This window comes from Poromitra crassiceps (assembly GCF_964638095.1).
Source record: "Poromitra crassiceps genome assembly, chromosome: 26".
Classification (NCBI taxonomy): domain Eukaryota; kingdom Metazoa; phylum Chordata; class Actinopteri; order Beryciformes; family Melamphaidae; genus Poromitra; species Poromitra crassiceps.
Window position 1 is genome coordinate 2,696,188 of NC_139640.1, and position 12,042 is coordinate 2,708,229.

Sequence of the window (12,042 nt, forward strand, 5' to 3'; positions counted from 1 at the left end):
GAGCCGAAACTGGCTCCATGCTTCCTCCGAGACATGGGCAGTTAGCCAGCTGCTTCTCTTCACCTGACAGAGGAAGCTTCACCGGTAGGACATAGCACGTGGGAGGTTCACGCTATTCCAACCAGTTCCCCTCCCTCTGAACAGGCGCCCTTAACGACCAGAGGAGGCACCACATTAGCAACCAGGATATTGCATGTTTTGGTGAAGGGGGTTCCTATATGAAGGAAACCCCCGGGAGGCACGGGGAGAACATGCAAACTCCACACAGAAAGGCCCTTTTGACGACCCCACCCGGGCGGTGGGCACTCGAGGACATGCGGACGGGCACGCATTCCTTCAGCGTTCACAGCGTCCCAGGTGGGAATCGAACCCAGGACCTTCGAGCTGTGAGGCGACAGCGCTTACCACTGCACCACCGTACCCCCCTACCCAGCTCTGCTTTAAGGTAACAAGTAATAATTTTCATCTGATCTTTGATTCACAACATTTTCTGTGTCTTCCCTGTCGGCAATCACACCGCCTTCGTTTCTGTCCTTTTCTTCTTCGCTGTCGACCTCGAGTCTGCTCGTCTTCCTCAGTGCCCTGCGCAGCTGATTCCAAAACAGGGCCTGGGCCTGGGCAGGGTCGGTGCAGTCTGAGCCAGGCCACTGCAGGTAAGTCTTTTTCAACATGATCTTCCTCATACGGTGGTAGGACGAGAGCTGCCGTTCAGGGATGTGCTCCAGGAACACAAGCAGGAGAACGTCCCGATGCTCATCGAAAAGTCTGTAGCTGGCCAACTGGATCTCCAGAGAACACCACTCGCTTCTTAGAAAACTCCTGCTCACGACGCAAATGGTTTTGCGGCTGCCGTACACGGCGGAGACGATGTTGCTCACAATATCACGGCCCAGCTCAAAGTCCCTGTGATGCAGGCAAAGTTTAAAATCAGATCCATTTCCCTCCAGGTTGGGCAGCAACTGGTCCAGGATCCACTGTTCATCAGAGGAGTTATAGGAGACAAACGCGTCATATTCACAGTTTTCCTCCTCTTCCCTTAGTCTACGCCACTGCTCACTAAACCAGGCACGGAACACGTAATAGCTGTACTTCATTTTCCAGTAGAGTTTGACATAAAGCAAAGGGATGACAGTGAACAGAAAGATCACAGCGGCTGTGGTGGAAAACAGGTACTCTCCTAGGTCTATGTAGCAAACTTTGGTATCAAAGTTGTTGAATTTGAATTTTTTGTTGTCTTGGCATGGCAGATTGTAGAGGTATATTAACTGGACATTTTGGTTGTTCACTGTCCAGTTCTGCAGTATACTGTTCTGGCAGGTGCAGCTTAGAGGAATATTACGTATGTCAAGATAGCGGAGATTAGGAAGTGTCTCTAGTACATCTACGTCGATGCTCTGCATCACATTGTGGTTGAGCTGCAAGATCTCCAACTTTGTAAGATTGCCAAAAACCTCCTTTGAGAAGTTCTGAATGCCCATGTTTTCCACGCTCAATTTAGTCAAGTTCCTCAGGTTTTGAAAGACTCCCGGCTGTAGCTGTACCACCCCGGCACAGGAGTTGTCCAACGTGAGGAAACGTAACTGACTCAGGTCATCGAAGGCGTCGGGCGCCAGATGAGTGATGCGGTTGTTAGTGAGGTACAGAGATGTCAGGGAGCGGAGGCCACGGAAGAAAGCCCGAGGTAAAAGGGTGATCCCATAGGGCATTTGCCCGTCCAATTTTAGATCACGGAGTTGGCTGAGATTCACAAATGGAGGAGAGATATTTTCAGAGAGGAACCTAATCTGATTCCTTTGTAGATCCAGCACTTGAAGTGTGTCTTGGAATACATGATAGTGTTGACTTTCGATCGTTTTGAGATTGTTTCCATCTAGATAGAGTTTGGACAGATTTTTCAGTCCATCAAGGCCTGACGGCTCTAAATAAGTGATCTTATTCCCTCCCAAGTCCAAGCTAGTCAGGTTGCCGAGGCTGAGGAACGTCCCATTGAAAATAACAGAGATACGGTTGTTACGTAGGTTAAGGATTGTCAGGTTATGTAGATCTTCAAAGCTGTCATCGAACAAATCTGTTAAGAGGTTATTGTCCAAACGGAGTGTTTCAAGACTTTTGAGCCCTTTGAGAGCGTTACGATCGAGAAAAGCAATGGTGTTTATGTTGAGTTTTAGAGTCTTGATATTTGGCGTATGATGGAAAGCAAAGGAGCTGACCGAGAGGATGCGGTTGTAACGATAGCTCAGCTCTTCCATATATTGGAAAGATAGGGTTTCATTTTTACAAGACTGGAGGGAGGTGAGGTGGTTGTGCTCCGCAGTAAAGCTTTTTATGAGTTTCTGGGGTTTCTGTCCTTTGAGAAAGTCAAGACAACGTATGTTTTTCAGTTGGTTCCGGGAGAGATCCAAGGCTCGTTTGATGTCAGGACAACCGGACAGTGTGCCCTTATTTAGATGCTCAATCCCATTACTTTGCAGTCTCAAATCTTGAATATGATTCACCCGTCCCCTCAACAAACTGCACAGCTCTATGAGCAGAGTGTCATTTTTTAGACGCACGCCAGAGAAATCTACATGACCAACTGTGACATTGCTTACATTCAAAAGTTCAGACACCCTGACATTGGTCGCACGCAATCGCAGATAAATTATTTGACTCAAATCTACTCCTTTGAAAGCTATCGAGGGGAGTTGAGAATTGTTTGATAAATCAAGTACCTCGATCCACCTGAGAAAGGAAGGCTCGCAAGCTAACGTGGTCAGATAATTTCCACATAGATATAATGTGACGAGGGATTTGGGTAACGAAACATTTGAGTGACCGAGGGACTTAAATTGGTTAACGCAGAGATCTAGTTTGGTCAGATGCATTAGGTGTGACACAGATTCGGCCACCACCGAGAAATCAGTCAGAGAGTTTTGCCGTAAGATTAAGGTTTGTAGATTTGTAAGGTTTGAGAAAATTCTCCCAGGGAGCTGCTTTAATTTGTTACCTGTCAGCGAGAGAAAGGTGAGCTTGTGAAGGTCCTTAAACACAGAAGGGTCGAGTTGTGATATGTTGTTAAAGGACAAATTTAGACTCTTAAGGTGAGTTAAGTTTTGGAAAGCCAGTTCACCAATGGTCGTCAAGTCGTTATGATCCATTTTAAGGTATTGAAGGTTTGGAAGGTGAAAAAAGCTCTTGTTGGGTATGTGCGAGATATGACTATTCAAGATGTTGAGATTGATGGCAGACGGTGGAAGGTCATGTATGATCGCATACATGCTCATTTCATTTCGATGGATGCAACTGAAGTTTGTATTCCAGGATGGGTCTTCAATGCAGTTTTTAAAGCTGTAGCCATCAATAAATTGGACAACACGAAGCACAATCGTCACTGATGCCAACAGCCGATTAGTTAGACTTGGCATTCTGTCTTCTTATTGTAACAAAAAAAATGAAAGTTCTCCTCAGAGAGAGAGAAAAAAAACTGTGAAATGTCTTTCAGCAAATGCTAATCTTTGTCCTTCTTGCGTTGGTTTGGTCGTGTGTTGATACGTCTGTATACACGGCTTGTGGAGGAGTGTTCATCACTGGAGATGAGTTGTGGCACAGCAACCTGAGATTAGAAGAACATGATTAAGACATATTACATGAGTGTAACATGGTTGCTACTGCATAAGAAAGTCTTGGTCATGTGCCGTTGTGAGTTGAATAATAATAATAATAATAATTCATTTATTTTGTATAGCGCTTTTCAAAAACCCAAAGACGCTTAACAGTCAGGAAAAATACAAACGGTGATAGGCAACAAGTAGAGGTAATTATATGAAAAACAAAAAAGACAAGCAACAGGCAACAGAAACAGGCAACAGAAACAGGCAACAGATACAGGCAACAGGCAACAGATACAGGCAACAGGCAACAGATACAGGCAACAGGTACAAATAACAGTGGCGGTTCAGGGCAAGGTTGTATGGAGAAGCAGAGGAGAGGAAGAGGGAGGGGCAGGGGGGAGGGTGATGGTTTGGAGCTATGGTTTGGAGGAGGTGGTCAGGGGTAGGGGAGGTTATAAGCTTGGGAGAACAGGTAGGTTTTGAGTCGGGTTTTGAAAGTGGGGAGTGAGGGAGAGTCTCGGACGGTCTGGGGGAGGGAGTTCCAAAGTCGGGGTGCGGCGCGGGAGAAAGTACGGTCACCAAAGGTTTTGAGTCTGGATGGGGGGATGATGAGGGTGGCAGTAGAAGAGGATCGGAGTGTACGTGAGGGGCGATGGGGGATGAGGAGGTCAGTCAGGTAGGGGGGGGGGGGGGGGGGGGGGCTAGGCTGTGGAGGGCTTTGAAGGTGAGGAGGAGTAGTTTGTACGTTGCTTGACGGGGAGCCAGTGGAGAGAGTGGGGGACAGGGGTGATGTGATCACGGGACCGGGTGTGAGTGAGCAGGCGGGCGGCTGAGTTTTGAACCATCTGAACCATCATAACAAAGTATTGGTCAGGTGCCGTTGAGTTGAAGGTACCATTTCAAATCAGTCCACAGGAAATTCTAAATGTGAAATTCTTGTTGGTTACCATTAGTTGAATAATACACATACATGTACATGAGAGACCCGTTTTCTCACCTTTACAGGATCATTGGGGGAAATGATAACTGATACTATATGAGGTATCTCTCCTCAAATGTTTAGATCTTTGGTGTTAACAGGGCCGGTTCCAGAACAAGATGACTAGGGATGCACAAAAGAATTGACATGTTATTTGACTAAAAATAATGCATTTGACCATCATTTCAAGTAGAATGATACCAGCCAAGCAAGAATATTTCAAGTGTTTCAAGTGCGTTACTGAAATATTTGGACCATATAATGATAATACAATTATCTCAACCTTAAAAGGTTACATATAGGTGCCAAAAAGCCATCAATTCACATCAAAGAACAAAGAAAAACAACAATTATAATTCAAGTTTAAACAGTAAGTGTGCAGCTGCAGCATTTATAAAAACAAAACAAAAAAAACACTCTTTTCAACTGAGCATGCAGACAATTAAAATAAGGGTGCAATGCGTGCTTTTGCACCCCTGTAAAACCGGGCCTGGGTGTTAATTTGTGCATATGTATCAATAGTATTATACCTCTCCAGTGTATCTGAAAAGGTACCCACCTTTGATATTGCGGAAGGAAGCCCATGACAATCAATTGATCAAAATGGCATCACGGGGCTCACACTCCTGAAAAGATTTTCCATGCTCTTTAGAGATTCTGAAAAGGAGAAAGGGGAGGATATTCCTCAGAATGTATTATGGCATACACACAATGTAGCAAGACTGGAGAGAAAAGAAAATAGACACAGTGCCCCCCCCCCCCTTTTTTTTTTTTTATTAAATGTGGTAATGTTTTCAGAATAACAGGTATGACGTTCAAATTAAATTCTTTGAAGGTACTGCCAGACTGGCATAGAGCCCTAATATAACATAAAAATGCACGAACTGTTACACACACACATGAACACACACATGAACACACACACTGTGTGTATATATATATTTAGAACACGGCTCTCTCGAATACTCGATTCTGATTGGTCAATCAACAATATTCACCGGTCATTATTTCTCGACAACCGACCGCTGCTCTGCCACACCTGGATTAATCAGTTGATAAGAGCATTTTGTCAGCAAGACACTACTAATTAGGCCAACCAGTTGCAGCTGTGGTGTCTTGTGTGCCAATTATGAATGAAACCGCTTTGTCGTTGAAAACGCTATTAAAAAATCTATTTGAATAATTATTTTTGTCAGATTATTGAATGATTTAGTTGTAGGCCGTGTTCTAAGCGGGATAATGGATAGTGAGCCGGTGATTACTGGAAATAATGACCTTCAGGTGCGCGTCGGGCTCAATATCACCTGTCGGTCATTATTTCGCCAGTAATCACCGGCTCACTATCCATTATCCCTTACACATATATATATATATATATATATATATATATATATATATATATATATATATATATATATATATATATACACCAGTTTCACCATTAGACTTCAAGAAAAAAAAATCTATAAAATTATCCTTTATAATGTATGCAAAATAGCATACAGTATTTTATAAGAAGGCACGTGTTTAGTTGTTATCCAAGGAATTTGAACTTTGCTGAGATTACTCTGTTCCTCTTTTGTGATGCTTTCAGATCCCTTTTCAATCTGCTCCTATGTTTCTCACACACTTTCTCAAACCATTTGTTTCACTTCATTGTACCAATACTTTATACTGTAAAAAGGCAGCATGTACTGTAAGGGTTGACAGAGTCAGCTGTCCAGGAGCTCAATCTTTTGGGGGCCACCATGGGCGGAGTTAATGGGGGGGGGGAAGGGGGGCAGGCCCCCCCAGTAGTAAAGAAAAAAAAATTGCTCACCATTGTAAATTTCCATCTCACTGTCTGGCTGAATATGATCATACCATTTATATCCACTTTGACAAGAATCACAGGGATCTCTTTGCTAAAGCTGTGACAGGGGGGCCTCTGACAGGGCCTTGCTGCAGCCACCCCCTCCCTCTGGAATGCCCTCCCCAGTCACATCTGACAGGCCAAAACTTATTGTCTTTCATACTCATTATGTCATCTTTCAAAAAAAAAAGCCTTCAAACCCCACCTTTTCACTGTTGCTTTTGACCTATAATTTTTTTTCTATTTTAATATTTTCTCTCTTTATTAGAGTTGTTTTATCCTGTATTTGTAAAGTGTCTTTGACAACGGTCAAACGCAACAGTGAACAGTGAAGCGCTATATAATATACATTACATTGCTAAACATACAATAATGAGTATTAATGTTCTGTAATTCTACTCATTTTCTTATATTTCTTATATTTCCATTCTTATACTTATTAAACAATAATTAGAGAGAGGCCATGATGATGCCAGCCTTAAAATGAGATATTCCTCTAAATCTGGCTTCAAACGGCAATATTTCAATTGTAAAACGGCCCAACGGCGTCTGACTCCTGCAGAAGTAGCCCCCCCAAAGCTAAAAGTCCAACTCTGCCTATGGGGGCCACGGAGTCTAAGGCCATGTTCAGACTGCAGGCAAATCCGATTTGTTGCTAATGTCGTTATCTTGATTGGTTTCCCAAATCTGATTTGGGAGAGTGTCCGCACTGCCACAAATCTGATTTGGGCAAGTGTTCAAGTCGGATCTGTCTGTCCAGACGCAACCAGCCTACATTACATTACATTACGTCATTTGGCAGACACTTTTTTCCAAAGCGACTTACAATAACACATTTCTGTCAGCAATAGAGCAATCAACTATGCAACACAGTCTATGACAACTACAACTTCTGAAGGAATAGTGGTAAAGCATATCTGCATGGGATGCTATGGTAACAACATAGGCGTCCGTTCCAACGCAGAAGCAAAAATAAAACATAACGCTTGTTATTTTTTGTTTTTGCTCCAACTGAAATGTTTTATGGTCACTCATGATTCAGTAGGTCACGGGTTGGCTTGGTTCCAGCCTTAAAACTCGTTATATAAGGATTTTTCAAAATGTCTATGGAGAAAATGAATTGGGAACTCTCTTCCGGGGCTGGAAACATCACAGTAGCAGTAATCCAGATGGGGGGAGGGAGACCCATGAAATACTGATTTAGAAACAACAACAACAACAACCCATTACTCTTCTTATTTAAATTTGAGTTTCAACTTCTTGAAAGAGTCATTTCTTTCAATATATCTGGCTTTTCACTTGCAAATAAGAATAAATACAGTATAACATCAGAGCCGTGTAGATAGAAGAGTCCCGACATCTCCATTCACGCCAATGGACCAGTTTTTTACTCTCAAGAGTTCCAGGAAGTAAGGTCCTGGATTAAGCAGCACTGTCGAGTTGCAGCAAAATAGACAGTTTGTGTTGTACTCTGAAAGGGTTTCTCCCCCCTTGAATCAAATTGTACATTATCAGCTTTATTTTAGCATGCAAACGTAGCGCGAGACCCATTCCTGGCTGTTCATTGGCTAATGAGTCTCGCATTTTGGTCCTCCGCTGACGCCACTCTCTCTCTAGAGGACACTATATAATGCATGTAATCTTTAACATACTCCTGACCTTAGATGTGAATACTCTTAATATGCTAGCACATTTGAATTACATTTTGGTCACTGTATGTGTTTCGATGGCAGCCTTACCTGTTCAAGTAGTTCACTTCATCCTGCCCCGTCAGAAAGCCTCTCCTTCTACCATGAGTGTCTTAAATATTTCCCGTAGAATACAGAAAGAGGAAGATGGGTGGAGAACTGTGATTCACACTATTAGTGAAGTGACTACAATCAGATCATGAAATCATGAAACCACAACATGATTATACCAAAAAAGGTTTTTTAATGAAATAGCTGTGTGTAATTAAAGGGATATAAAATATTTTCTACACAATGTTATAAAGAAAACAACATGAATACATGATCACATACATAATTGAATAAAAGCATATTGTATGCATTAAAAGCAGTCCAAAATAAATAATGTTCTTATATGCACTAACAACTTGATGAAAGGGCAACGTTGCGATTAGCATTTCCTTCTCCATGTCTCCACTGATTTGCTGCTCAAATATAATTTTTTCATCACAGTGAAAGTCACTGGTTATCTACCGCGCACATCAAATATATGAGTGTTATTTCGTAGAAAACAGAAATGGCGTCCAGACTGAGGAATATAACCACAATTGCTTTTTCACTTTGTAACTCAATTCCACCTCATCCTCTCATCTTCTGCTCTCGTGCCATCTGACACAGTCCACAGTGAAACAGGCAGGTCATGATGACCCAGTCGTCACACACGGAGCCCTGGGGAGAAACAGAGGCGTGCTTACTAGTGATGATAACCCATGCTGCACAAATCACAATCTCATCCAAATCAGTTACTTAAATATTAGAGCGGTTTGTTTGAGAACAATATCAGTAACAGTGTTGGGCAAGTTACTTTCAAAATTTAATATATTACATATTACTAGTTACTTTCATTTGAAAGTAATGAGTTACTTTACAATATTACTTTCTGTGTAGAGTAACGCGTTACTTATTACACTACTTTTGCATTACTTTTACCAAAACAACAGCAGCAGCAGAATGACATCGCCGCCCCGGAACCATCCCAAAAAATAATTTAAACCGCCTTGAAGTCAGTGTAAACAATCCAAAATTCTAAATGTTATTCTTTTCCTTTGTTATTGTCATCTATAGTGGTTATTTGCATAAAAACACACAGTTTGATTAGGAAATGATTGTATCTTTTTTTAAATATGTGCTTTGATTTAATAAAATGTAACTCAATTTGTAACTTGAGTTACTTGACAAAGTAACTGGTATAATATTACTGACATCCTATAAGTAATAAGTTATATTACTGAGTTACTTCTAAAAGTAATATATTACATGTATGTTACTTTTGTAATGAGTTACCCCTAACACTGGTGATGATAACCCATGCACAAATCACAATCTCATCCAAATCACTTTTCAAAGATTACAGGAAGGAGTGGTTTGTTTGAGAACAATATCAGTAACTGCAACTTGTTATCTTTTTATATACACCCATGTTGAGCGACCGACCGGGCCTGCTTGTTTCGAGACTCAGGTCCTGATTGTATCGGTGTGATTTCGTGGCCCAATCAACTGTTAGGCCATGTTCAGACTAGGAGGCCAAATCTGATTTGTGAACTTTAGTGACCTATTAATGACTTTATCCAGATTGGTTTTATGAGTCTGGACGCTCCAAGTCTGATTTGTGTCACTTGTCCCAAACCACAGAATGGAGGTAGTTTCCAATCTGCTTTCGACTGATGTGACTTAAGTGCGGACGCGCAGATCCACCAAATCTGATTTGAACGTCAATCGCAACTTGTCATCAAATGCTTCTGCGCAGGAAAACCACGTCACCAACGTACGTATTTACTGACGCCCACGTCATTACCATAGTAACCCATGCAGATAGGCTGTTTAATGTAGGTCTGGATACACCGATCCGACTTGAGAATCAGATTTGTGTCATTGCGGACACACTCCCAAATCAGATTTGGGAAACCAATCAAGATAATGACGATTATGACTTTATCAGCAAATCAGATTTGCCTGTAATGTGAACATGGCCTTAGACTACTTGAGCTCACTCACGTCGATGTGGTATCTGCTGCGCATGCTGGTCCTCAGAGCGATCATGGCCCCGGGGAGGAAGGGCACGCAGCAGCTGTCACCATTGTCCTGAGCCACTTTGCAGGCCAGGATACAGGGGATGAATGTCGCACAAAGACCTGGCAGGGAACAGATGAAGACATTAGTAACGCACATTACATTGGAATAAATGTTACCGTGTCGTTTCATTTATTCTAAGTAATAGACTACTTGCACAACTCCACTACTTCCTGAAATGAGTAGGGCATCTTGGGTTTCCTGTCCTACACTATTGGATGAACTGATTAATGTCAGGTGTGCCTGATCACTGTTGTTGTGACTGCAGCAGTCAGGCAACACCTGACATGAATCAGTTCATCCAATAGTGTAGGACAGGAAACCAAGATGCCCTACTCATTTCAGGAAGTAGTGGAGTTGTGCAAGTAGTCTATTGAGTACATTTACTCAAGTTGTGAGACTTTTACTCCGAATACATTTCAGAGGAAGATCGTTGTAGTAGGCTACTTTTTACTACATACTGTACATTATATCTGATGGCAGGTAGTTACTAGTTACTTTGCCAAATGAGGTTTTACATGCAAAATATCCACTAAACTCATAAACTATTTGACATTGTTACAGTTTTAAACTCTCCAGCATGGAGCAGTTATAGACCTACAACATTGAATTACTGCTTACAGGTTGATTTGATTTGATTTGATAATCTTTATTTTGAACTTGCAGATAAAACAAAAAAATAAAAACATATCAATGAAAGCCATGATATAAAAATTAAGCAACAAAAATAAAATAAAAATAACAATTAAAAAGAAAATGCAATCATTGATCAACCTCAACATGTTCAAAAAGGAGTAGGAAGAAGTAAAAACTTATATACTCCTACCCCCTTCTTATAACATCAATATCCATATTGATAATTACAAGTATAAATGTATATCATAATTTCTATGATTTCTTAAATATATCACTATCTGTATATAACATTATATAATCCATAAAATATAAATATATTTTCTATCTATCTACCTATCTACTATATATCTATAAATAATACTTATTAATAATACACTCATAACTATACCCATACAATACCGTGTATGAATTTGGCATCATATAGACAATAATGCATCAGAAATGCAGGTTAATAATGCATCAGAAATATAACACTGAACGGTTTAACAGGTGAACAACAGACGTACAGATGCCGCAGTCTTCACAGCAGTCGCACGCGTTTGAACTCCAGTCTGATAGGCCGGAGGAGACGCTGTAGCTGGTGACCTGAGGCTGGGAGCTGATCACGTTTGGCTGGAAAGACATGCTGTGGACAGAAAGAGGGGGTAGTCAGAGAGCAATAGGGGGAAGAGAAGATACAGGAGAAGCTGAGAAACACACATAACTCCTACAGTATTCAAAATTACAAATATAGTCATGCTGTTGTAGTAGTGGTAGTAAGTCACAAGAATGTTGGAAACGAACGATCACAAGTTTGCTTCATTTCTCCATCGATTTTCAAGCAGCTTTGTATCATTACAAAATCAGTAGTATCTCTGAAAACTGTCAACAGTTTTTTAGTTTGACAGTTATTGAGAGTTGATTTGAGTTAAGTTGTGGACCAGTGAGGTAATTCCTGCACAAATGGTCCACAACTTAAATCAATTGAACTCTCAATAAATATATATAAATATATATAGATTATATATATATTATATTTATATATATATTATATTTTATATATAATATAGAAAATATATAGAAAATATATAGAAAATCAACGCAGTGTTCCTTTAACATGTTCATCCCCCAGTGTTTCCTCTCTTAAGCCAGCGGGGACCGGTCCAGCGTCAGAAGAAGAGTCTGCAGATTGATTTCACTCATTTGCCC

General features: G+C 41.1%; 2 protein-coding genes across 2 annotated transcripts; both read right to left on the bottom strand.

Annotated features, from left to right (window-relative positions):
- Positions 1 to 347: 347 nt before the first annotated feature.
- tlr21 (toll-like receptor 21) lies at positions 348 to 3,404 on the bottom strand (the record flags this gene model as incomplete). Its single annotated transcript, XM_083661449.1, has 1 exon — positions 348 to 3,404. The coding sequence occupies one exon, from the start codon at positions 3,402 to 3,404 to the stop codon at positions 441 to 443; it is 2,964 nt and encodes a 987-aa protein (XP_083517575.1). The 3' UTR covers positions 348 to 440.
- Positions 3,405 to 8,727: 5,323 nt separating this feature from the next.
- cnfn (cornifelin) lies at positions 8,728 to 11,478 on the bottom strand (the record flags this gene model as incomplete). The annotated part of the gene is made up of 3 exons (XM_083661366.1): positions 8,728 to 8,817; positions 10,144 to 10,280; positions 11,361 to 11,478. 3 exons carry the CDS (start codon positions 11,476 to 11,478, stop codon positions 8,728 to 8,730), a joined length of 345 nt encoding a protein of 114 aa, XP_083517492.1.
- Between the last annotated feature and the right edge of the window lie 564 nt (positions 11,479 to 12,042).